Source organism: Vipera ursinii (assembly GCF_947247035.1).
Source record: "Vipera ursinii genome assembly, chromosome: 2".
In the NCBI taxonomy this organism is placed as follows: Eukaryota; Metazoa; Chordata; class Lepidosauria; order Squamata; family Viperidae; genus Vipera; species Vipera ursinii.
In genome coordinates, this window is record NC_139513.1 from 125,932,828 (window position 1) to 125,960,371 (window position 27,544).

Here is a 27,544-nt window from a genome sequence, read left to right on the forward strand (position 1 = left end):
GCCTTATGCAGGCACAACGCTGGCTCCGCTAAGAGCAAGTCAGAGGTGGCGGAAGAAGCGGAGGCGGCGGCCGAGGAGGAGGAGGAGGAGGAGGGAGCCGAGCCAAGCCAGTCGGCGCCATGGAGGAGCTGAGCAGCGTGGGAGAGCAAGTCTTCGCCGCCGAGTGCATCCTCAGCAAGCGGCTTCGCAAGGTGGGCAGCGGAGGCGGCCGGCAGCCCAGAGCAGCGACGCCGTCGCCCGCCGCCTCGGCTCCCTCTGTAACGCGCCTCTTTTCTTTTTTTTTCCTCCCCCTTCTCCTCAACAGGGCAAGCTGGAGTATTTGGTGAAGTGGCGAGGCTGGTCTTCCAAGTGAGTCGGACAATGAAGCAGCCAGCAGCTGAGCGCCAGCCAGCCGTTGAGCTGAGGGGCTCCCAGGGCGGGGCTTGGAGGGCTCGGGGATGCCGGGCCCAGGCGAGCGGGGGGACGCGGGCGAAAACAAGAGGCGGGCGGCGCGGCTGCCAACCGCCAGCCCAAGCGGAAGGGAAAGCGGAAAGAAAGCCTGGGCCGGGAGAAACGCCTGCAAAAACCTCGGCTGGACTTGACGAGCGGTCTTCAAACTTGGCCCTTTTGTGACTTGTGGACTTCAACTCCCAGAATTCCTCAGCCAGCCATGCTGGCTGAGGAATTCTGGGAGTTGAAGTCCACAAGTCACAAAAGGGCCAAGTTTGAAGACCCCTGGCTTAGAAGTTACTCTCCTTTCTTACGGGTGGTTTTGTTTTTTTTTTGTTTTTTTACTCTTCCCTCCTCTCCGGGAGCGTTTCTTCCCGTCCACACCTTCCTTTTGTTTAATAGTGATTAAGTGAAATTTGCGCCCCGTTTCTTTATCGGGTGGGCTCTTGCCTGTGCCGCCGGCTTTCGGTGAAACTCCCTTGGCTCCCGTGTCTTTGGCTTGTTGCTTTGCCGCTTCTAAACGGAACTTCGGAGAAGTCCGCGGGCCGCCTTCGCCTCCCTGGTTGGAAGGGGGACGCGGTGCCAGGGGGAGGTGCAGCTCTGCAGAAGCGTAAAGGCTCCTCCGCAGAAACGGCAAAAGCTTCCTCTGCTCTGCCTCGATCCGCTTCTGAACCCAGATCTTCCCCCCCTTCGTGCATGCGGTGGGGGGTCCTCCACCCCCACCGCTCGTGAAGAAGGGGGGGAAAGGGTTGTCAAGGCTAAAAGAGGAGCTTCTCCCTTTACCCCTCCTGCCAGCTGCTCCTGAGAGCCAGACTTCCCTCTGCTTTTATCCTTTTTCCTGCTTGGCTTCTCTTCTTACACCCCAGCCCCCTCCCCTCACACGTGCTCAAGTTATCCATAATGCATCTCAGTGTGCTCCTGTGTTTTTTTTTTCTTCTTCTGATTGCCTCCCATGCCTTTTCCATTAAGCAAATTGAACGGGTCCGGTCGTCAAACAAAGCACAAACTTTTCATTGATTTCGTGAATTTTGCTGCAAAAATTTAAATTTCACCCCAGAATTAAACTAGTGCTTATTATTATTATTCAGCAAGTTGTCTTAGGTCCACTGGCCAAGACAGTCTTTAATTAATTATTACTTTCAAGCCAGCTTTTCCTCTGATGGCCTCTAGTTTGATTCAGTTGCAGCTCTCATTACTCCTAGCCAGCAGAGCAGGAGTGCTTCCATGTTGGGGGTTATGGGACTTGTAGTAGCCCAACAAATCTGAGAAATGGCTTAGGGGGAGCTAAAGTGTGCACTGTGCTTCTGATAGGCTTTGCCTCAAAATGCAGCCTACAATAAACAAAGCCTCTAATTGAGAATTGTATGTTGTAAGAAAGGGTATATATCGTAGTGAATGATTTTCCTCTTTTCTAGGCACAACAGCTGGGAACCTGAAGAGAATATTCTTGATCCAAGACTCCTCTTGGCTTTCCAGAAGAAGTGAGTAAGCCACCGACCTTGCTGAGAGGTGGGAGGAGGGCTTGTCTAGGCAGACCAGCTGGAATTGTGGAAACTGAATACAGAGTACTCTATTGTTTTCCCAACTGAAGCCCATTAGCCTATTTTTCCTCCATACCCAAGTACTGTTTTAAGGGCCTGGTTAATGAAGAAAGCTCAAGTGTAAAGTTGATTTGTGATGCTTTTAGACAGGGTTTAGTTGTGTTTCCTGTTTTTCTTTGCTTCTGAATTCAGCATAGGGGTTACTGTATAGATTTCATTCTGTACATTGATAAACTGTCCAAGTTGTTATGAAAAAAGAGCCTGTTATGTTTTATTGAAGGTGGAGAGGATTTAGGTATGTCTCACTGGATGCTGAGAAGAAGGCTGCTATAGCTAACTTGGTGCTTAAGACTTCTATTAGCACCTAAAACAGCTGCCTATAGCTTGACTTGTTCCTCATGCAAGTTTTATGGATCTTGAGAAATTATAAAAATTGTTGCTAGTCAGAAAAGAAGATATTAAATAGTATATTCTCTGAATATAATGTACACTCACAGAAATATGTAGAATATTAAACAGTATCTGTGCAGGGTGGGTCAGAAGATTCAAATTGGTGGACAAGTCATCCCAATCCAAGCCCCATCCTTTTCTACATGTATTGAGGATGTGTGTGCATACAGTACAGAAGGGATGCGATTCAGATTATGTCCACTTTCTTGCTCATTTTGCTCCAATGCAGGTGCCACTGATATTGGGAACTATTGAAAATGTATGATATTAGGAAAGAAATGTAAAGCTAAAATATCTGGCATACAAGAGAAAGGCTCTTTGGTGTTGGAAGGAAGTATGCTAGAGATGGAATTGTGCCCAGGGTGAAGGCAACAATTTTCTTCTTAAATCTGTTAGCATGTAGTAGTTGTGCAGACTGCATAAACATTGAGAAGTTTATAAAATGCTCCAAATTAGTCATGTAGGTGAAGATACTAAAAGATCTATTCCCTTAGTACAACTTGTGATAACAAATATGCACAATAATTGGAAAAGAATGGAAAGCTAAAGCAATGGTCGTACAAGAGAAGCGTGTCAAAGGAATTGGCAAAAGTGAGCAAATACATGTTTAGACTGGCAGTCTGCACTAAATATAAAATAAATACACTGATAGTCACCATTTTCAATGCTTTATCACACTTACAGAATACAAATTCTAAGAATAATATATTGCTGCATCCTCCCACCAGAATTTCCAGTGTGATTCAAGTGGTTGACTATGCAGGTTTGAGCAGCTTTCAGAGTTCGTACAACTGTAGTTTCCTGCACATATTTTTGGAAAAACATGAAACTGATTTCCTGTGCAAGTGACAGTGTTACAAGATTTATAGATTGGGCCATGCCTTCTTCCCAGCTGTGTGCTGTTTCACAGTGAAAAGTGGAACTTCTGTCTACTGTAACATATTATAGATTTGATTCTGTCCTCTGTGTTCCTTAGTTATTTTATCTAAATTTTAATTCCAATAATATAGTTCTAGAAGAAGATTGCTAAAAATGGCACGGAAATACAGTATATGAATTATATAAAAACAACTTACCGTAGTTATCATGTAGTATATAAATGCTAATAAATACATTCCTGAGCAGGGGGTTGAACTAGAAAACCTCCAAGTTCCCTTCAATTCTGTTATTCTGTTAAATGTATTAAAGCTGAGAAATTATTCTCTAAATGGGGATGATGAGAACAAGAGTAAATAAGATAAACTTTGTAAAACAATATAATTATCTGCATGAGATGTGTCTACTAGGCCTGGAATTAAAAATATTAAATAAATCAAGGATGGATTTATTTTGTCAGCCAAGAAACTGAAATCTCCATGTTCAGTAGCTGCGTCCCTTTAGTATTATTTATTTATTTATTTATTTTATTTATTATTTGGATTTATATACCGTCCCTCTCCCGAAGGACTCGGGGCGGTGTACAGGGCAATTAAAACACTATATACAACACATAATATATAAAAATTAAAATAAATTAAACCAAGTAGCCCTAGACAATAAAACACGTTCTAAAATGTAAAATTTAAAATCTAAAATCCCAGTCCCTCAGTCCAGGCCGGCAAGTTCAAATAGCCAAGTCTTCAGGTCGCGGCGGAAAGGGCGAAGGTCAGGAGCCATCCGGAGCTCAACAGGGAGCTGACTTAGGAGCCGCGGTGGTGCAGTGGTTAGAACGCAGTATTGCAGGCTAATTCACTGCTCACGGTCAGGAGTTCGATCCTGACCGGCTCAAGGTTGACTCAGCCTTCCATCCTTCTGAGGTTCGGTAAAAATGAAAACCCAAAGGTGCTTTTTTTCCAGGACTTTCTTGTTTATTGCTGTTGTTTATTGCTGTTGATGCCATGCTTATGTTTTCTTATGGGTATCTGGCCACTGTTGGACTGTAGAACAATGTTGGAATATTTAATTCTCCTTACTCTGTGCAATTTTACTATATAACTTCATAAAGTTATTAAAAATAAAGTATCAGAGGGAAAATAGCAACATAAGGACAGGTAAATAAGAGTTATTTCAAACTTTCCAAATGTATATATGTTCCCAAATTGTAATTCTGTTGTTCCCTTTATTTTTGTTTCTTAACCTATGCAATTCTTATAACTTAAGATAGTTCCTGGATATCCAACAAATGAAGCACTCAAAAGTAATAATAATGAGAAAGGATTTTAAGATCTGCGATACCAAAGGAATGGAAGATATATGACATGTACAGTGCTGGTAAAACATTGTTATCATAGATATTCATGTAGACATACCAAGGGAGGAGAATACTTAGGTTGGGTACTATCTCCCTTCAGTTGATGGGCACATTCTCTTCTGTGTACAATATTTACCAGTCAGTCCAAAACTTGGTGCAAGAAATTTTCTTTTCATTCACTTCAGTGAGAGAAATAAAAGATCAGAAATTGCTACCCCGGTGTTGACAACAGCCTTACTGATATCAGTATGCCAGTGTTTAGCACTTGTAGCTCACCTTGCAAGCATAACCTACATGTATCTGCCTCAGACAGATATCATGTCTTAGAATAAGTGTGCAGCATGGGAAGTATCTTTAGCCTGACATTATGCAAAGAGAGTTCAAATGGAAGAATGATGGGAACATATAGAGAAGAGGCATTTTGCACAAAAAGGGAACGTTGGTCCACAAAACCTGCTGATCTTGCAACACATATGAGAACATTATTAACCAATTTTGCCTAGAACCCTCAACAGGTACTTATCTTGGCATTCCAGACACATTTGTCTGGCACCAAATTCTTTTTCCCGAGTTGAAGGACAAGACAGTATTGCACACAGGTAAGCATGGAAATGAGGAACATCTGTTAAATCGCATCTCTCTCCCATACCAATTCCCAATCCCTTTGCCATACTCACAAAACACATTTGCATGGGCTGTGTTGTTCAGCAGTAGAAGTTCTCATTCCTAGATACCAAGGCAAAGACTGGCAAAGATCAGGTGTTTCATTACAACTGCTGTACATGAGTGCCTTTGCTTTGTAAAATTAAAACTTATATACTGTACACTGGACAATACACACAGTCTTGCACTGCAGGGTGAAATATACTCAGAAAAATTAAACAGTCTCTTTGTCACAGAGAATGCAACTTCAGGGAGGGCTTGAGGATTGTCTAAGCAATCAAGGACATCATTCACTCTTGCCCAAATAATTAGTATATGTCCAGATTAAGGGGCCATGGACTCCTGCTATCTGTTGTGAGTTCCATTTTCTATGTTTTCCCTTGCTGTCCTACAGGTACAGGTTGATGGACAAGATCAGAAAAGAGATGTAACCTTTGACTATCAGCAAAACCCAGGATTTCCCCAGATGTTCTTCAGTGAGGTATTGACCAGCCTCTCCAGGCAGATTTACATACCTGCAGAGCAGACAGTCATACAGTTTGCCACCCTGCTGTCTGTTAAGCCACTGTTTCCAATGTTCAAGACTCTGCTCTTTGTTTCTTCTGAGGCAGCTCTATCCCAAAGAGACTGTTCAATTAAAGCTCTGACATTGTCCTATGCGTTGTTTGTGTTTTGTTACAATGGAATAGTGACTAAGACTTCTTTTTCCATAGACATTGTAGCTATGGATATTGAGAGTTTTAGGCCTACATGCTTGGAGTATCAGGTTGAAATAATTGCCAAAATATCTGCCTCTGTCTAGTCTCAAGGCAGAACAAGAAAATACAAAGAGTTTGGTAGACTCAAGACTAGCTACGTGACCTACTTGATAAGCGCTTTTTCATCTGTGTGCTGAGGGAAATCTTTTCTGTGTGTACTGGTGAGATAGATGCCTCGATCAATTATTAGAGAATCATCAGGAGGCCATGGGATACTTGTGCAAGAGTGCAAAGTTGGTCTGGCCAAAGATGGCAGAGGCTGAAAAATGAAGGATGGCCTCTCATAAGCAATAATCCATGTGTTGATGCTATGGTTCATCTTGTAATGCAGTGTCCTTCAGTAGAGACCCCTTTCTATTCTTCTACCATGTTTTCCCAAAAATAAGACTGCGTCTTTTATTAATTTTTGCTCCAAAAGACATTTATTTTCCAATTAGATCATTTGGGGGGAAATACGGTACTAAATAGAGCCGTTTGTTTTTAGAGGGGCTTATGAGCATCCTGAAAAATCATGCTAGGGCTTATTTTCGGGAAAACACAGTATGTGTAGGGTAAAACATTTTTGTGCCAAACTAGGGGGTTTTTTGCTCTTGATTCCTGTGGTTACTACCTAAAGTTTTAGGAGGAGAAAGAAACATTGCTGCTTATAGATCTGTTGGTTGTAATGATTAGCTAACAAATTATGTAGTATTTCTAGCATTTTTTTTTAATCCCATTTATATCCCGCCCTTCTCCGAAGACTCAGGGCGGCTTACAAGCTAAAGCACAATGTGCTTACCAATAGCCTTAGCAATATTGTGCTCCCTTTTTTGTCGTGGCACTTTCTTCCTGGGTATCAAAAAAGATGTCTGGCTGTATTTTGCCAGCACTTCCCCCTGTAGAACTTATATAATCTTTTGTTCAGCCCTATGCAATGAGCCACTGGAGGGTGCTGCTAGCAGTTTTATGAGAATTCCTGTTTTCTGTGGGTTGGAAGAGTGGCCGGGCCATTTCTTCTGTAGCTGGGCGCTGAAGTGGTATCTGTTTGGGAAGCTGTGTTATATGAGCTTTCCTTCTTTTCCTTCGTGTGTTGTGCTACAGAACTAAGAGAAGAACATGAGATTTTTGCAAAAGGGACAAGGTTACTGGTGACTGAGTGGGGTGGGGTGGGCGGATTCTGAGGGGTGGTTGCTATTGCCTGTGTGGATTTGTTTTGTAATGATGCAGAGGTTGTGTTGGATGTTGCTTGAGTTCAGTAGCATCAGCAGTACACAGTTTGAACTTGTTGCCCCTGAAATGTGTTGTTTATCTGTCATTATTGTTTTTGCTGATTACAGGTGTTTTTATGCTGTCTGGGTATTAACTGCCTTAGGTATAGAAGCCAGTTGGCCAGAGGAGTAATGGTGTAGTTCAGGCGTAGGCAACCTTGGCTCTTCTATGACTCGTGGACTTCAACTCCCAGAGTTGAAGTCCACGAGTCATAAAAGAGCCAAGGTTGCCTACCCCTGGTGTAGTTCCTGAGTACAACTGTTCCAATGATATAATGTAGGACCTAAAATCTCTTATCTTTGGCAGGATAAAACCTCTTCCTGGACCAGATATGTGAAATTGATGCAGTACTTAATACATATTTTTCCTACTGTTTTCTCATAAGTGCAGGGTATTTTTTTTTTCCTGGAACAAATAAGTGTTAATCTATTGGTTGTGACAATTGACCAACTAACTTGTCCCCTGAGCCTGACATGGGCTGAGAGTTACCAGTGGGCCAAAGTCCCTCAGCTGGCTTTCATGCCTAAGACGAGACTAAAATTCACAGTCGCCTAGTTTTTAGCCTAGACCAAACTGATTCTCATAACTAATAGATAATATCAAATAATATTCTTTACGGAGGCTTGTGCCTCAAAGTTCCAGTTTTCCTAGAAATTGAAAACTTACTTCCTGCACAGAACTTCCCTTAAATTTATTAGTTTCCCTGAGTTATTTAAACTTTTCTTTCATTGGTCTTTTTAAAAAAAGACCAATTGTTTTTATTTGTTATTTGTTTGTTTTTATTTCATGGTTTATCAAAATCACTTTGATGTTTTCTAAATGGAAAGTAATAAAAATATTGTAAATGAGGAAAGTTTGGATATATGAAATACAAAACACTATACTTGATCATTTTGCCTTCTTCCATGGTTAATCCAGATATGGATGTACCGTACATTTGTATAAGGTCTTTACAATGTTGTAAATATTGTAAATGAGGAAAGTTTGGATATATGAAATACAAAACACTATACCTGATCATTTTGCCTTCTTCCATGGTTAATCCAGATATGGATGTACCGTACATTTGTATAAGGTCTTTACAATGTTGGCGGTTTTACTTTTGGTCCCTCCACCAATGATTCCTAGCATAGAACTGACGATTTTTTTTTTTACAATGCCACATATCGAGTCAATGTCTTCTTTCTTGCAACGGCCCCATTTTTGTCCTGTTTGTTACTGTAGTTTCAGAAAACTCAGTTCTTATCAACATCAGTTTAAAGTAACCAGCAAAGGTTGTAAATGTGAGACTTGGTTGTAAAATTATTTGTTCACCACAACTGCAATTGTGTACAGTCACTAAATGACGACTACCTGTAGTCTGATATCATTTGCAAACTTGGTGGCTTACTGCTTATCTCTAAGATATTTTTTTTAGGAAGTTTAAAGAAGTTCCCAGTACAGATGCTTGAGAGACTGTCTCTTCCCTCAGCTGGGAAATTTGTCACTTTACTCCTTTTCGTTGCTTTCTTCTTTTTTAATCTGTTGCCAATCTGTAAAAGAGAAATCATCTTTTTTTAGAGAATGGTTTTTTTTAAAAAAGAATGCAGAATACAATCAATTTACCAAGATGCACAATAACAGTAACAAAATAAACAATGCATAAAACTAAAAATTATTGAAAACAAGAAAAGAAAAAGTGGGAAAAGGAAAAAAACAAAATTTATATATTAAATTTACATTCACTAGTTTACAAAAATACCATAAGATGCTATATTACAATCATGTATTATTACAAATTATAAAATCTAAACTTAGGAGCATGTTTCTACATCCTTTGATTAGGAGAAAATAAGACACTTTTTAATCTCATGAATGCTTCATTTATATGAGAGCCTTTGATAAAGAAAATACTTGATTTTTGTCATGTTCTGAGATTCCTAAGGAAGTGGCAGTACATTTAATTCTGTGGGGGAATGCGTGCTGGAGTATGTTGACTTTCAAACTACCCTTTAGCTTAGTGGTTAAAGCTTGCACAGAGTAGGATATATATTTGTGGTAAAATGGGGCTTTGGTTGCACTTGGGCTTTCTGGCCAAAATATGCCAAATTGACCAGTATTGTAATTGCCATTAAAAGGGAATGCTACATGCGGCACAGATATAATCTTGTAATTATGTTACAAAACATGAAAGCTTCAATTGACCAAAGCCACGTTGGGCATTGGAAGACAATAATTATGGATTCATCTCGTGATGACCATAGCATTTGGAAGATTGTGGCTTAGGGTGGAAGAGGAGTAAATAATAAAGATTATGAATTAAAGAAATGAAAGAATAATAATTACAAAAGTGAAAGAAATCAGTGGAATAACTTGCCTACAGAGGTTGTGGGTGTTCCATCACTGGAACCTTTTAAGAAGAGATTGGACAGCCATTTGTCTGGAATTGTACAGGGTCTCCTGCTTAAATAAGAGGTTAAAGACCCCCCAAGTCCCTTCTAACTATGTTATTTTCTATTCTGTATGAAGAAAGAAAGTGTAATCAAACTGAATGAAGTCTGGGTCTTCTGAATTGGAGTCAATATGAATATATGCAGGAAAGTAAAGCTGTAGGTTTAATCATGAATGCAAGGGCTAAAATGTGTGTCAGAAAATATAAATTAGTGCTATTTAGGTTATAGTGGATGTGTTTAAAAGTATATTGGTAAGAATTTCAAGTTATACACAGAAACCAGGGGTGAATTTAAAGAAAAATATTCTGAATGAATGCAAACTGTGGGGGGGATATTGTGACATGAATGGTTAGAAATGGAAACAAGTATGAAAAGCATTACTGTACCATTTGGAATGAAAATGAGAATAAGAATAGTGATTGTTTGATGAGTATCTACTTTGAAAGTAAATCTATTGGCTTTAAACAAGCAGTATTACCATAAGTATTTATATGTATTTATGCAAATATGTAAATATAAGCTTCCCATCAGAATGAATGAAAATTAGATACCAGAAAAGAAAATGTGAGTGCTATAGAATAAATTAAGATGGAGTTCCACTTTTTGCATGTAATTATGCTAATAGTAAGTCTGAAAAAATGGTGGAATGATGAAATAGAAGGGGCTGTGAATAAGAAAAATACATATAATAGTGCTACAAAAAAGGGAATGAGAGAAATATATGTTATGGAGAGGGGGGGAACCCTGTTATCAAACTTTCCACTTTGTTGTTGGGCATTTCAGGAGAGATTCAGTTAGAAGTGATCATTGAAGTGTGGTTTTTAAAAGAAGAAAATACAAAATTAAACATGAATGGGAACTGAATTAATGTCAATTGAATATAAAGTGGATTATTAGTAAAGAAATACATTGAAGAAGAATGAATAGAACAGAAAATTGATGGTTGGAGGGAATTAGTGAGAGCTTGCAAAAGAAAGATGAGAAATTTGAGAATTTTAATTTGTTTGCAAAAAAATAGAAGTGTATGGAAAGGTATAGTCCAGGGGTAGGCAACCTCAGCTCTTTTATGACTCATGGACTTCAACTCCTAGAATTCCTGAGTCAGCTGCTGACTCAGGAATTCTGGGAGTTGAAGTCCATGAGTCATAAAAGAGCCGAGGTTGCCTACCCCTGGTATAGTCAATAGTGTTTGTGAAAAGTGGACTGAGCTTAATTTACTTTTATTTTGACTTAATTTTGTTGTCTTTATTATTTCTTGCTCCATTTTGGCAGTTTGCATTATGTTACTTACCATGAAACAAAATACAGGTAGTCCTCAACTTACAACAGTTCATTTAGTAACCGTTCAAAGTTATAAAAGCGCTGAAAAAAGTGACTTAGGATTGCTTTTCACATTTATGACTGTTGCAGCATGGTCACATGATTAAAATCCAGACATTTGGCAACTGATTCATATATTTATGACGGTCCCAGGGTCATGTGATGCCCTTTTGAGAACTTCTGACAAGCAAAGTCAGTGGGGAAGCAACAACCGTGTCACTAACTTAACAACTGCAGTGATTCACTCAACAACTGTGGCAAGGTAAATTGTAAAATGGATCAAAAACCCACTTAACAAATTTCTCGCTTAGCAATAGAAATGTTGGGTTCAGTTGTGGTGGTAAGTCGAGGACTACCTGCAGTAGGATGGATATGCATGTATTTGAAAAAGCCTTGGTATTGGCAGGGTCACGCCCAGCCATGTGTCTGTTGTTACTCTCAAAAAGCTCTATAGAAGGTTGGAGAAGCAGAGTTCATCTTTAAGATTCCATGCCTTACTGTAGTTCAGCAAAACTCTCTGGATGTAGTTTTACTTATCATGTTCACCAATTTTCCGAGAACAGATGTTAAGCTAAAACCGTACTGTAATTTCCCAGATCTTCCATGAATGATGCCGCATCCATTACCTAGCCCAGCATGTGGAACCAGTTACATTTCTGCTAGTAGTTTAGCGATTGCACCTTTGAGTTCTGACTCTTGAACAGATACCACCAGGACCCAATGATTTGTTACTGTGCATTCTCTCCTAATGTGGAATCTTCTCTGGGTACCTCGGTTTGCTTCAGTTGTTCCAGTTCCCTCCTAAGAAAAGTCAGCACAGAGTCGGGTCTATATTTTCTGTGGCACAAACAGAAAATATTGTTCATTTATTTCCTCAATGTTCCCAATAACATTCCTGAGCACCCCTTTTCACTCCTCTGTTGCCTAATGGCTCAATCACTGCCTTGGCTGGTTCTTTGCTTTGAATATATTTAAAGAAATGGTTTTTGTTCCCTTTTTAAAAAAAATTCATACTTTCCTGAAATGATAATTATTGCTACTTACTGGATTATCATCTTACACTTTTCTTGGTCAGGATTTGTACTTTATGTTGTCTTACATTTAATGCGGTCTCTTTAATAACCTGGCATGCTAAGATGTCTTTCCCTGCAGTCAAACACAAACTGAAGTTAATTAAAATTTTGAAAGGCAAGCATTGAAACTGCTTTTCTGCAAAAAAAGAGACTTCTATTCTAAAGAACATGAGAGTGGGAGAAATATTACAATTTTGATCAATAGTTTTTCTAGACCAACATTTTACTAAATAAGATATTCGATTTTAATTTTGTAGGATAGTTGGTATCCTAACCCTTGTGTGTGTGTGTGTGTGTGTGTGTGTGTGTGTATATATATATATATATATATATATATATATATATATATATATATATATATATATGGATCCTTGGTTTTTCGGGTTTTTCCCCACGTAGAACTAAAGGTGTAGGCGCAACGTTTCGACGGAATCCCATCCGTCATCATCAGGCTTTAGCTTCCTTCTTCTGGGAGAAGCACATGAAGAAGAAGGAAGCTAAAGCCTGATGATGACGGATGGGATTCCGTCGAAACGTTGCACCTACACCTTTAGTTCTACGCGGGGAAAAACCCGAAAAACCAAGGATCCACATACAGGCACCCGCGAAAACCTCAGAAAACAAATATATATATATATATATATATATATATATATATATATATATATATATATATATATATATATATATATATATGACTGATGAAGACTGAAGAGTCAGAAATGCATCTTAGTCTCCCTTAATTCTTTGTTAGTAATTTACACAAATATATGAACTGTCCGGTGTGACTACAGCCTGTTCGATGGCCTTTGAGATAAGGCTGAAAACAGGAAATAAAGATTTGCCCCATGTTTGGGGCCTAGCAAGGTAATCTAAATAGTTAACATTTGACATATATATATATATATATATATATATATATATATGTATGTATGTATGTATGTATGTATGTATGTATGTGTGTATGTGTATGTGTATGTATATATATATATATATATATATATATATATATATATATATATATATATATATATATATATATATATATATATTTCTTTTTGCCCATGCACACACAAAAAAATGTTTTCATCTGAATTTGTTCCCTTGATAACTCAATTCTTTGGTTTTTAAATTTAAAGCAAGTGACTTTGATGATACTGTAATGCTCTTGTACCTTAGCCCTATTTGACAAAAAATTAAATGCCTCTTTTGAGTTAGTTGTGAAAGCATCTTTGCTGAAATATAAATGTTTTTTTCTTACTATTAGGGAGTTACTATTAGGGAGACCTTATGTCCGCGGGAGACCACCGTTTCTCAGATAGTCGGGTGTGAGTCTCTCTTTGTGAGATTTGGTTCTGGGGCGCAGTTGGGCTTGCTGCTGGTGTACATTTCGCCTAGTCGCACAGCGCCAGCCCTGCCCGAGCTGCTCGATATCCTCTCGGGGTTGGTGGTTGAGTTTCCCAAACTTATAGTTTTGGGAGACTTCAATCTACCATCCCTGGGAGGTTCATCTGAGTTAGCTCGGGAGTTCATGGCTTCCATGACGGCCATGGACCTGACGCAAGTAATTTCTGAGCCAACTCATGAGGGAGGCCACACCCTTGACCTGATTTTTTTATCTAGACGGTGGTTGGATGATCTTGGTGGGGGCTCTCCATTTATTATGCCCGTCATGGACCGATCATCACCTCCTGCGGCTGGTCTTCCGTTTTGCCACCCCCCGCCGTGGGGGTACAGAGCCAATTAGATGGTACCGCCCCAGACGCCTAATGGATCCTGATAGATTCCAAGCGGCGCTGGGGTCCCCACCTGCCTCCATTGCTCACAGCTCGGCGGATGCCTTAGTGGAAGCCTGGGAAAGGGCAGCCACTGAGCCACTTGACTGGGTTGTACCCTTGCGGCCCCTGACCCGGCGCAGATCCCAGCGAGCTCCATGGTTCTCCGCAGAGCTCCGGGAGATGAAGCGTCGGAAACGGGGCCTAGAGAGCCGTTGGAGGTCTAGCCGATCCGAACCCGACCGGTTGCGGTTAAGAACCTACATTAGGTCTTATCTCGCAGCGATGAGGGTGGCGAGGTGTAATTACTTCTCCACCCTCATCGCGTCCGCAGATAATCGCCCGGCCGCCCTGTTTAGGGTGACTCGCTCACTTCTTAATCAGGAGGTGAGGGAGGATCCCTTGCAGGGTCGTGCTGAGGAATTTAGTCAACATCTGTCGGATAAAATCGCTCGGATTCGGACCGGTTTGGACTCCAACTGGGCAGAGTCAGGCGATCAGGACACGGGCGGTCTTGTCAATGTTACCTGGGAAGAGTTTGATTCTGTGACCCCTGATGAAGTGGACAGGATTATGGGGAGGCTGAGCTCCTCCACATGTTTGTTGGACCCGTGCCCTTCCTGGCTGGTTTATGCAGCTAGGGAGAGGACACGAGGCTGGCTCCAGGCGGTTATATCTGCTTCCTTGAGTGAGGGTTATTTCCCCACCATCTTGAAGGAGGTGGTGGTGAGACCTCTCCTCAAGAAGCCTGCCTTGGACCCAGCTGTATTGAACAACTTTCGTCCAGTCTCCAACCTTCGCTTTCTTGCGAAGGTTGTCGAGAGTGTGGTGGCGCATCAGCTCCCTCTGGTCCTGGATGAAGCGGATTATCTGGACCCCTACCAATCGGGTTTCAGGCCCGGGTACAGCACGGAGACGCCATTGGTCGCTCTGGTGAATGATCTCTGGAGGGCTCGGGACAGGGGATATTCCTCTGTCCTAGTCCTATTAGACCTCTCGGCGGCTTTCGATACCATCGACCATGGTATCTTGCTGCGGCGTCTCAGGGGATTGGGAGTGGGAGGCACAGTTCTTCAGTGGTTCTCCTCCTATCTCCTGGGACGCTCGCAGTCGGTGTTGGCAGGGGGGCAGAGATCGGCCCCTAGGTCTCTCGTTTGTGGAGTGCCTCAGGGGTCGGTTCTCTCGCCTCTCCTGTTCAACATCTACATGAAACCGCTGGGTAAGATCATTCGTGGTTTTGGAGTTGGGTATCATCAATATGCCGATGATACCCAACTTTTCTTTTCGACCCCAAACCACCCCAGTGATGCCCTCGCTGTGATGTCCCGTTGCCTGGAGGCGGTTCGGGTCTGGATGGGGAGGAACAGACTTCAACTCAACCCTGACAAGACTGAGTGGCTGTACATTCCGGCATCCCGGGACATTCAAAATGTTCCATCTCTTTCTATGGGGGGTGAGCTCTTACCCCCCTGTGGATAGTGCTCGCAACTTGGGAGTCCTCCTAGATTCACGGCTTACCCTGGAAGATCATATAGTGGCCTTGACTAGGGGGGCTTTCGCCCAGGTTCGCCTGGTGCGCCAGTTGCGGCCCTATCTGGACCGGGATGCCCTGTGTACGGTCACTCATGCGCTCGTGACCTCTCGCCTTGACTACTGTAATGCTCTCTACATGGGGCTTCCCTTGAAGACCACTCGGAGGCTCCAACTGGTACAGAATGCGGCCGCGAGAGTTGTCTTGGGAGTTTCCCAGTACTCCCATGTTACACCTTTGCTCCGCGAGCTGCATTGGCTACCAGTTGTCTCCCGGGTGAGGTTCAAGGTCTTGGTTATGATCTTTAAGTCCTTACATGGCATGGGTCCGGGTTACCTCAGGGACCACCTGCTGCCGGCGTCAACTCCCCTCCGCCCTGTGCGTTCCCACAGAGAGGGCCTCCTCAGGGTGCCTCCGGTCAGGGAATGCCGACTGTTGGCCCCCAGGGGGAGGGCCTTCTCTGTGGGCGCCCCGGCATTATGGAATCAACTGCCTTTGGAGCTCCGGATGTCATCAGACCTCCGAACCTTCCGTCGCGGCCTGAAGACCCACTTATTTGAATTAGCTGGTCTGGCCTGATGGGGGAATATGGGTTTTTAAATTGTTGTTCTTAGTATTGTACTATTGTTTTTTAACTGGGCATTGGTTTAATCTTTTTTAACTTTTGTATTGTTATTTATATATGCCCTGTGAACCGCCCTGAGTCCCTAGGGAGAAGGGCGGTATACAAATTAAATAAAACCTAAACCTAAACCTAAAACCTTAAGCAGGTGGAGCAGAAAGTGGTATCTTTTTTGTTTGTTTGTTTTAACCAAGAGTTTTCTATATCACAGTCTTGGTATGGACCACTGCAAAAGCCATTATTTGAGACTGTAGAATTACATATGTTTCTTACCAAGCAACAACTAGCCCAGTTAATTGGTACAAGAGAAAGTTAAATAATTATCTGCTTATAACTTCCTCCGTCTAAACAATATAGAATTTTGATCTCTACCAGAAATGAAGTAGAGCCAGTAATCATGTCATGGTTTAATGTTGGACAAAAATTAAGGAATTTATTTTATTTATTTATTTATTTTATTAAATTTCTATACCGCCCTTCTCCCAAAGGACTCAGGGCGGTGTCCAGATTCTTATCTATCTTCAGAATAGATGCACACTGTGTGACTCTGGGTCACTTTCTCAAATCAAACTTTCTCACTGAATTATTTGAAAAATTAAGAGGAAAGGAATCTAATGTATGCCACATATATTTCTTGAAGGAAATACTTTAATCTCACAGAAAATAGGGTAGAATAGAACAGAATAAAATAAAAATCTTCATTAGAGAATGGTATTCGGAAAAGGGAGAATTTTGTAAATTAGTGGCCTTTAGACTTAATCAAACTTAAATAATGTAATATCATACCATCTATTTCACACAGAAAAGTGAATAACACATTCCAGACCTATTAATAGCTGTTAAATTTTGATTCTAAATTGTGGAGGAAATATATTAAGCTTACAGAAAGTGAAACTTTTCAGACTTCAGCTGCGTGTATCAACTCGTAATTTGGCTGGAAATGAAACCAACTTAAGAAAACCCTTTCTATCTACTATTTTGACTTGGTTGTGACCTCATTAGCCATTTTCCATATCTCTTGATTGGTGATTTCCCTACCTTAACCCTCCTGGACTAGAGAAAAGGGGGAAAAAACCCTTAATTTTATTTTATTCTTCTGTCAACTGGGCCAAAAGCATAATATTGCAGAACTCTTTTAAAAAACCTGGTTAAAGCAGGGGGAGGGAGGACTTGCACTGGAATAAAGTTGGTCATGATGATCTGTCCCTTATCTTTCTTAAAATCATTGAGAAATCTGTGAAAGGCAGTATAACTCTACCCACTTTCCCGTGGACTTACAGTGGGTTGGTACACAAATACCTCATTTTTTAACTTACTAAAGGTATATAATGGAACTTTTTCAAATAAATCTGTATTCCTAAAAAAATTTAGCACACACAAAATTTTACTAGAATTTTGTTAAAATTTATGATAAGATAAAATACAAATAGAAACAAAAAGAGAAAAAGGGCAAAGATGAAGAAAGAAAAAGGAAAAAAGTAGTAGCTTCTGAGTTTTTTTCAGTGCAGGGAATGCAAGAAAAGTTAGAACCTCAATCTTTTACATTTCCAATAAATTCAAACCATATCTATAACGAGAAAACCTAATCATCAAAACCTAAAATCAAATTTACATTTTTTTCCCTTTTCCTTTCAAGAAGTGTTTTCCAGGTGGAAACAAAGCTATATAAGTTCTGTCTAATTAAAACAGTCAATTTTGCTATACCCACAAACTGTCCATTTTTCCATTGTGGGAATCAATGTGTCTTACCATCATTGTGCAAATTTCTCACCACTGTTAACATATATAATAATAAAATTTCAAATTTTCTTTCAGATTCTTTCTCAAACCTAGAAGAAAGACTTCTGATTTCAGTTTTATATTTATTTTAAAAATCTTATGAATTAAAGATCTGGTCCCAGTATTTCTGTGCTTTGTAATAAATCCATGAGAGATGATAAAAAAGCATTACATTTCTAACATTTGAAGTTCTCTTATCCATAAATCTCTCGGATGTTAAACATCAGGGATGCATTGTTGTATAAAAGTTTTTCTTCAGTTTATAGTTCAATGTAAACTTCAATCCATTTGTCCATATGTCTTCCTATTGATCAAGTGGTATGTTGTAACCAAAGTTCTTTGCCCATGAGATCATATACAATCTTTAGCATACTCATTTCCAAAATTCAATTTCAACAACATTTTATAGACTTTAGGAATAACATTGTTCATCATTAGCATACAATGCAATTTCAAATTCCCTTTTTACAAACTCAAACTTCTTATTTAAGTTAGGATATAAGTTATTTCATATTGAACCAGTGAACCAGTGGCAAACACGTCTTTCTAACTTAAGTTCTTTACTTTGAATAAAACATATTATTTCATCATAGGTTCACCAGGTTGGTCTAATTGTCATTTCTTTTCTTAAAAAATGGCTTCTTGGGGTGACAACCGAAAAGGGATCTTAGGAGAGAAATTTATTTTATATTTATTCCAATTTTTTAGAATGGCACGCCTAACAAAATTACTCTTGAAATCTGCATTTGCCTTAGCTGTGTGAGACCCAATGTGATGTAATGATTTAATGTTAGACAATGCACCCAAATCTTGATTCATGGCCTTTCAACGCAAACCTCAATTCATGGTCCAATAATCTGTTATTTTTTACGGTCACCCAATCCTCCATCCAAACCAAACAGCAAGCACCAAACTATAATCTTAATTCTGGTAGATATCTTCTGTCTTTTGCATCTTGCAACGTTATAGTTGATTCTCAGATTTTTCCTTTGCCATATCTTTTTGCCATTGCTTAAATGGAGCGTTGATCATTAATATTGGTAAGATCTGAAATAAAAACATCTTAAGTAAAACATTCCTTTTAACTACAGAAATTGTACCCAACAACAATAACTTCAATTTATCCTTGATAAGTCCTTTTTAATGTCATCCCAGTGACATAATTATTCTGAAATAATTTAAAATTTGTATTAAGTCAATATAACCCCTAGATATTTGACCTTTTTTCCACCTTAAAGTCTGACTTTTGATTAAAATTTCATGATCTTGTGCAGTCATACTCTTTACCAACATTTTTTTGGTTTTTGTTTATTTTAAAATCAGCTAAGGCACCTAAGTCATTCCATTTCTTTTAATTAATTAAATATAAAAATATTTATAAATATTAGATTTTGAGGGGGTCTTGTAGAAATAAAATTAAATCATTAGCAAAAGCTCTCAGTTCATACATTTGTAACTTTCACACCAACATTTTTTCATTTTTTCTGATGTCTCCATTCAAAACCTCCAAGATTAAAATAAAAAGCAAAGGAGATAAAGGATATCCTTGTCTTGTGCCCTTTTGAATATTGCATAGCCTAGGTCAGGGGTCAGCAACCTGAAACAGTGAAAGAGCCCCTCGGAACTGGTTCCCTCACAAAAGGAAAAACTGGGAGCCGCAAAAAATGTGTGCGCATGTGCGTATATGCACGAATGTGCAGAACAGGGTTTGACTGAACAGTGGAGCCAAGGCGAGATATGCACCTACCCTGCATATTTGAACTGATTGGTTGAACTTTTTTAGCCCTTTTCTTTTCTTTGGGGGGGGGAACTGCACATGGCAGAGGACTGGGAGCCGCAGGAGACAGCTGAAAGAGCCGCATGTGGCTCCGGAGCCGCAGGTTGCAGACCTGTGGCCTAGGTAAATCTCCAATGATAATATGTGTTTGTTGACACCTATAAATCTGTTTAAATGAATTTTTCCTCCAAATCAATATCTTCCAAAAATTTAAATATAAAGACTCAAATTAGTCAAAAGCTTTCTCCACATCCAAAAAATATTAATGCTACGTATTGTAGATATTCAGTAATATCCTCTTAGCTGCCTTTTCAGCAAAAACCTAGATTGTTGTTGAATAAAGATCTGTAAAATCTTTTTCAATCTTTCAGCCAATATTACAGTAAAAAGTTTATAATCATTATTTAATAATGAGATTGTTCCATAATTTTTTGTTAGAGACGCATCCTGGTCTTCAGTATAAAACTATATTGACTTCTTTCCAAGACTGAGGCATTGTAGAGTCCTGCAAAGTAATGTTCATTGCATCCTTCAGTGATTGTAAGAATTGTCTTTAAGGCATTTATAATTTTGATTTGAGAGTCCATCCAGGCCTGGTGCTTTACTTATTTTTATCTTTTTAATGGTGTCTGATATTTTAAAAGTTGTTATAGGTTCATTCATAGTTTGTCCCTAAGCTTGTGAAAGTTTTGGTAATTGTTGCTTTTGTAGATCTTCATCTATTTTTTCCAAATCCACTTCCTGTTTCCCTTTTGATGAGATGAATATTATAGCAGTTTCCAAGCCAGACATGGATTCAACTGTGTATTCTAATTATATTTCTTTGATAGATATGAATGTTAAAATTTTAATAACTTCCTTAGTCTGTGGATTACAGCTTATTCTTTATCATGGATAAAGCCCAGGCTAGATTTATACAGGAATTTCAAGCTTCTGACATAATCAGGTTTTTAATTATGTTTGTGCTCTACTACAAATTAAGTGAGTCCAACAACTATAATTTATTTGGATGCTGAGAAAGCTTTTCATATGTTTTGATTTTTAGCACTGAGGTTACCTAATTTGGGTAATGAAATGTCTGCAAGAAAACAACCAAGCTTAGAAAGCACCAAGGATCCATTTGATTTTTGGCTTTATTTCTGAGCTAGATTTTTCTCTTAGTTTCCTCAATAACATTTCGGGGAGGGGAAGGTGTGGCTGTTTTAAAAATCTATTAATGAGGGAAATCCTTAAAACTGAGGCATCAGGATAATGAAGAAGCTTGTAGAACTGAGGCTGCTTTAAAAGTCATTGTGAGTAGATGATAAAGGTTAAAATAAAAACAGCTTTATATTTTTCCTTTTTTTAACAATCTTGATCTTTCATCCTGTCAGAAAATGTCATGAAGCTTTATTTCTTTTCATGTTTTTACAAAAAAATATAAAGCTTTAACAGGTCTCTTTTGTAAATCCAAAACAGGAAAGTTATCTGGGTCATTTGTGAGTGCTGACTTGAGGAATTCTGCCAGTTGAAGTCCACACAGCTTAAAGTTGCAGAGGTTGTCAATGCATTCCCTATCATAGGGAATGTTCCAAATGGCTGGTTGCATTTGCCTTGCCGTTGGAGATTCTGTTCAGGAGTTGGAACAGGGATTCTTGTGGTCAGGACAGGTCCTTCTGTTGTCACCTTTGGGGCTGAAATTGACTTCTGTTAGTCTAATTCTGTATTGAATACCAAGTTAAACACATAAATATATATCTTAGCTATGCTCCTAGTATTTAAAAATTATCAAGACATATAAATTTGCTTAATAAATAAGTACCGCTAATAATAACTATGGACTCCTGTGATGACTTATAATATACAACATTAGAAGGAAGACTGTATATCAGATCTGCAGCAATAGCTTGCTTATCAAAAATTTTATTTTGAGCAATATATTATCAAAATTATAATGTTGATGTGTTAATGTATATTAATATTAAACAATATGCATTGTGTTTTCATTACAAAATAAAAATTCTCCATTATACTAATATTCCAAAAGCAATAATAGTGAAACAATAACATGGACCAGTGTTTTATGTAAATCAGTTGGGTTGTCTGTATTCATACTGTGATTTTTCTGCCATGTATTCTATATAACTCAGTGTAGAACGAATGTTTCTACATCTCGTCTGTGTTGTTTGATGGTTACTTATTATTCTGACTGCAGTCTCAGAACATTTGTGGGTATAAATTTTTGGGATGTGGTTATAGAATGCTGCACTAATCATTTTTTTAAAACAACAATTTCATTTTCTTGCCTTTTTAATGTTTGGGCTTCTGTATGTACCATTTAAAAGAAACTAAATACATTCAGTTTCATGTACTTAAAAAAATACATTTGCTTTCCAATTTGAAGAATGCTGACTTTTTATTGTATGTATTTATTAAATTTGTATGCTGCTCATTGCCTAGATCTCACCTGTAAGCTGTGGTTGAATAGTAATTATTTTATTAAAGTATTAAAATTGTTTTTTGTAAGAGAAAATGGCTAATTGGGTAAGAGGGGGAATGGTGTAAACGTCAAAAATACATGCCACATAACAATGAGGATACTGCTACAGCAGTAAGTTTGAGGACTAATTGTAGGTCACATAATTACTCTGAAATAATTTAGAATTTGTATTAGTAATATAACGCCTAGATGTTTGACATTTTTTTACCTTAAAGCGTGACTTCCTTGTTAAAATTTCATGATCTTGTACAGTTATATTCTTAACCAACATTTTTTGTTTTTTGTTTATATAATTTCAAGCCAGGTAAGGCACCAAAATCATTAAATATTCCATTCCATTTTGGAGGTTTTGTAGAAACAAAACCAAATCAATAGCAAAAGCTCTCCATTCCTGTGTTTCTTTTTTAATCTTTACAATCAATGTTTTTTCATCTTTTCTGATGTCTTTAATTAAAACCACCAAGACTAAAACAAAAAGCAAAGGAGATAAAGGACATTCTTGTCTTGTGTCCTTTTGAATCTCGCACAGCTTAGGCAAATTTCTATGAATGATAATATGAATTTGTTGAGATGTTTAAATTTCAACTGGAATGGAATCTCAACTACACTGGAACAGTGTAAACATTGTAAATACGTGCCGCCTGACTATGGGGATGCTGCAACAGTTGTAAGTTTGAGAAGTGATTTTTTAAGTGACTTTTTTTTCTGTCGTCGTAACTTCCAGTGATTGCTAAACAAATAGTTGTAAGTCAAGGACTACCTTTAAAGACAGACATTATCAAAATAAATAGTTCCAGTATTACTTTAAAGGTAAAGGAAAATTTATCCCTATTTACCAGGGAAAAATATTGGAACAGTTTGCATAAGGCAGTTCCGGAAGAGACCAGACAATTGCTAAAGGTCTGAGAACATATAAAGGCAGTTATATGTATTTGGTGTCTCTGAGGAGTCAAAACTCCATGCCAGTCCTAGGATTGGTGCAAATGTCTGTCTGTGTTAGGTGTATCTCTCAAACGGTGGGTCCTGTTTCTGAGATTCCTGCTAATATATACTGATTCATCCTCTTGGAGGAGGCACCATGGATCTTTAGACTTAACAATGTAAGGAAGCTGTAGTAGGTTAAACAATCCAGTCTTGTCCAGCATCATTTTCCCAAAGGTTACCAAAGAGGGACCACTCTTTACCTCCAGCAGCTGACATATTTTCTTGGAAATCTTTCATAAGGGACTTTTTTGATAGCTCAAGTAAACAGTATCTGCTGGATCAGCTGTATCCACCGGTGCACTTCATACAAAGAGTTTATAACTCAATATCACATCACTCACTACACCTCTAAATACTGCCTGTAGACTCTCAAAATAACTTTTTAAAAGTCCAAATATTTGAAATATTTTTTCTAAAGATTTACTCTAAATAGATATTACATTTTATTTAGCCTTTTTCTCTGCAGCACTTCTTAATATGAATATTGCATTGACCACTTTGGAAATCTCTGCTAAAGATACTATAAAGTATTTTAATATTTCTGTTATAACATCAGTACTTTCAAATTTTATTTCTGAAATATTGTCTAATAGTTCTTCCCTGGATTCCCAACTTGAAAATATAACTACTGGCAGGTACATCCAATCTACTTCCATAACAAAGACAGGTGCAAAGTATCATTAAGTGACTATGAAAAGTCCTTATCTTTCCCTAATAATTCTTTGTAATCTAGTGAATACATTGCCTTATGCAAGCATATGTTAAAGTCCCATTTTCTTTTTACCATTTCTTTGATACCTCTGGATTAGGTATATTTATTTTTTTGCTTGCTGTAGAGATGCAAGCTGAGCTTCTAATGTGGTTTTGGGCAATCCCAAATATTCTGGATAGATTTGATCTTCCTGTTTGGAAACATTGATTTTTTGAAATCTAGTGCAGTTACTGGACTTCTGTAGCAATTTTCCACATTGAATTCTTTTAATAGTTTTTTTGTTTATTGGGTTGTCCCTGTTTTGCATCTAAGTAAAATCACCATTACTTTTGATCACATCTTTCTGCATATGTTGGGTGTACATTTGATATGTAATAAGTTTTTTATTTGTAGCTGTTGTACACATAAATCAGTGTTCTTTGAAAATGTACAAAATGCATAGAAACAAAAATTAAACACAGTTAAGTGTTTCACTGGGTAAAATGTCAGTGTCAGGCTTTTAAAGTCAGTATTTTATCTTAAAAATTTCTCTAAAGAGAATAATCATACATTTAAAATTGTGCTATTCATATTAGAAATATACTTTTCAAGGCAGCAAAACCAGAATAATTGGTTTCCTTACACAAAAAACTTGGAGGATATGACAAAATATTTCAGCATAATAGAGACGAATTCATTGAACCTAGTCTTCACTACAGCAGAATGATCCATTAAAGTGTAATGAAGGAATAGCAGCGACCAACTTCTATCCACTCGGCTCTGGTGATATGTGGTACAGCATACTCTTATTATATTAAGAAACAAGCAAATTTGTGTTGTGCTGGTAATCCACATTCATAAGTAGTAACAAAGATTTCAGTTTGGATGGATCGCAAGATTCCTGTGAAATTTATAGTGAAATTGTCTGAAAACAAAAATAGGCATCTTCTACTGAAAAAGAAAAGTAAGAGGATAACTTTCTGTCTTCCCAGGGAACATGAAAAAGAGGTACAAAATCGGAAAAGAGGCAAACGACCCAGAGGCAGACCAAGAAAAAATGTTGTAAGTAATGGTGATTTATAGGACCCATTGAAATTACAGTCATGGGGGCATTCTTACTTGCAGATAGCTGGACTTCACCTGTTATGATGCCTGGTAATCTCTTGTATAGTCTTGTTGATTCCTATCATTTGGAGTCAATATTTATTCATCATTGGCAACATCTAATTTTACTTAGGAAAATACAGGTCTGTCTGTAGCAAGAAACTTTTACATACTGAAATATAACAAGCAAATTATAAAAGCAAATTCTGTTGGCTCTGAAAACTAAACGGTTATCCAGAAAATTGATTGTGTAAACTGTATTTAAGAAAATAGAATTTCGGCAAGATTATTGAGTAAGTGGGTCGTATTCATGTTGCTGTCATTCTGCTCTGTCTCTATTTAAAGGAACCTGAAGCCCCCTCCAGGAGCAAATCCAGCAGCTCTTCATCCTCCACCTCCTCTTCAACTTCCTCTTCTGATGAAGAGGAGGAAAGTGACCTTGAGACAAAGAGAAGTCAGCGGAACAGGGAGAGTCACCCAGTGCCTCAAAAGAAAGCTCAGATTTTAGTTGCCAAACCTGAAAACAAGGACTCGGCTAGGAAGAAACGTGGGCGGAAACCACTGCCTCCAGAGCAGAAGGCAGCCAAGAGGACAGTCAACCTAACCAAGGTGCTTAAAACAAATAGAAAGGAGTTAGGAGGGGGAGGGGGGGCCAAACTGGCAAGCAAGATGCAGCCACAACACAATGCTCAAAGTTCTGGCATTGCCATGCTTAAATCCCACATGAAGGAAGCACAAGGTGCCTTTGGTGGCTTTTGTTCTGGAGCATCCTCCAATGATAACCTCTCCAGCATAGTGAAGAATTCTACAGTCGGAAGCCCAAATTGCGGTATCAGCTGGCAAAGCTCCATTGTCCATTATATGAGTAGGATGTCACAGAACCAGAGCTCTGCAGATGCCTCTGCAGTGGGACGACTGGCTCTGAAGTCAGCTATGTCCTGCAAGAGCAACCTAGGTTTGGATTTAAAACTAAAAAACCAGAAGGGTTCCGGAAACTTGGAATTGACTGTGCAAGGATCCAAAGTGACCAAGAGACCGAGTGGCAATTCCTTGGGGGAACAAAAGACAGGGAATTTGCACAATGGCAACAAAGTTCCTTCTGGCTCTCCCAGCAACCAGCCAGCTTGCAACCAAGAGCTCAACCTACAAGCTTTAAATCTGCAAAGTGTGAAGAATGGGCCAAGCTCCACCGGCAGTAGCCATGTTTCTCACCATGGCTGCGGGGCAGTTGGCAAAGGCAGTGGCAGCAGTTTAGCAACAAAGACAAACGTATCCAAGGGCAGCGGGCCTGGGAGTGGCCAGAACATTGCCAACACAGGGGCAACATCAACAGATGCAGATCCTTGCAAAGGTGAGAAACCGGCACAAAGAGCATCTCTTAGTGAGAGAGATGGGGCCACCAAGAGTAATACCACCTGTGCTCAGGAGGTATGTCCCACAAAAGACAAGACTTCAGGCATGTCGGAAGGGAGCACTGGAGAAGAGGAGACTAGCTCTGATTCTGACAGAGATTCTGCTTCTTTTCCTGGAGGAGACCAGAATACGTCTCTCTCCACCCAGACTAGCCAGGACTGGAAACCTACCCGGAGTCTTATTGAACATGTTTTTGTCACAGATGTCACAGCTAATTTGATCACAGTAACTGTTAAGGAGTCTCCAACAAGTGTGGGGTTTTTTAACCTAAGACATTATTGAGCTCCAAAGCCGATAAAGCATTCTTCCTCCGTCTCATTTGACTCTTGGATATTAGAAGGAGAAACAAATCACAGTAGTTAGCAACCAGAGAAATGAGTCTTGGCTTTACTCATGTTACTCGCCAATACAGAGGAGTGTAGTGAAAACTACAACCCCATGCTTTGCTGTACTTGAACACTTTAGCTATATGATATGAAATACCAGAGGATTTTAACATTCAAGAGAACATTCTCCTGAATAGTTTCTCTAAGAAAAATAGTTCCTTATTTTTTTCTTCCAAATGATGAAGTTTCAACACTTCTAAGCTCCTAGAACTAATTATGTTAGTTTGAAAATTTGTGAACAGATCTATATTTAGGATACCTGTCAAGGGCCATATAAAAAGTTTGTCTTAAGGGAATGTATGTAAGACATACTTCCAACTTGCTTTGGAAACTAGAGGGTATGATAATATATAAGACAGCATTGGTTTGGAGCTGGGACTAACAGCTATCAAGTGAGTTTGGTTCAGGTCGAGCTTTGATCTCTAGAAGCTTCAGAAATAGCAATTCACTTGTTTGGACTAGTGTCTCAAGATCTTGAGAAAAAAGTATGCTTTTCAGCCTGCCAAATATATCAGCAGATAAAGGAAATCAACCTTGGAGAACAATGTTCTCAAGAACTTGAGAAGACAATATGTTTTTCAACTTGCCAAATGTCAGCAGATGTTACTCAGAGGAGAATGCTGTGAGTGTACATGAGTGTACACACGAATATGTAATTCAGGAAGTTTTTACACATTGGAAAATTCTATATGGAAACCAGTTCCATGTAAAATGTGACTTGTGTAAACCATTGCTTAAACAAGCCATGTGTTCTGAGAAATTACTATATGCTTATATAGTTGAGACCACTTGTGAGTCCCCAGCATGTTCACGTACACATGCACACACATACACATTTTGTATGCTGTTACACAGAAGA

The 27,544-nt window shown here is 38.9% G+C and overlaps 1 protein-coding gene across 1 annotated transcript; it reads left to right on the forward strand.

The window, feature by feature from the left end:
• CBX2 (chromobox 2) lies at positions 1 to 26,876 on the forward strand. Its single transcript, XM_083353026.1, has 5 exons — positions 1 to 191; positions 305 to 348; positions 1,845 to 1,910; positions 24,775 to 24,844; positions 25,232 to 26,876. The coding sequence occupies exons 1-5, from the start codon at positions 120 to 122 to the stop codon at positions 26,579 to 26,581; spliced, it is 1,602 nt and encodes a 533-aa protein (XP_083209152.1). The 5' UTR covers positions 1 to 119; the 3' UTR covers positions 26,582 to 26,876.
• The last annotated feature ends 668 nt before the right edge of the window (positions 26,877 to 27,544 follow it).

Coding starts and splice junctions, on each gene's coding strand:
- CBX2 (XM_083353026.1), top strand. CDS start 120: ATGGAGGAGCTGAGCAGCGTGGGAGAGCAAGTCTTCGCCGCCGAGTGC. Junction 349..1,844: donor TGGCGAGGCTGGTCTTCCAA/GTGAGTCGGACA, acceptor CCTCTTTTCTAG/GCACAACAGCTGGGAACCTG. Junction 24,845..25,231: donor GCAGACCAAGAAAAAATGTT/GTAAGTAATGGT, acceptor CTCTATTTAAAG/GAACCTGAAGCCCCCTCCAG.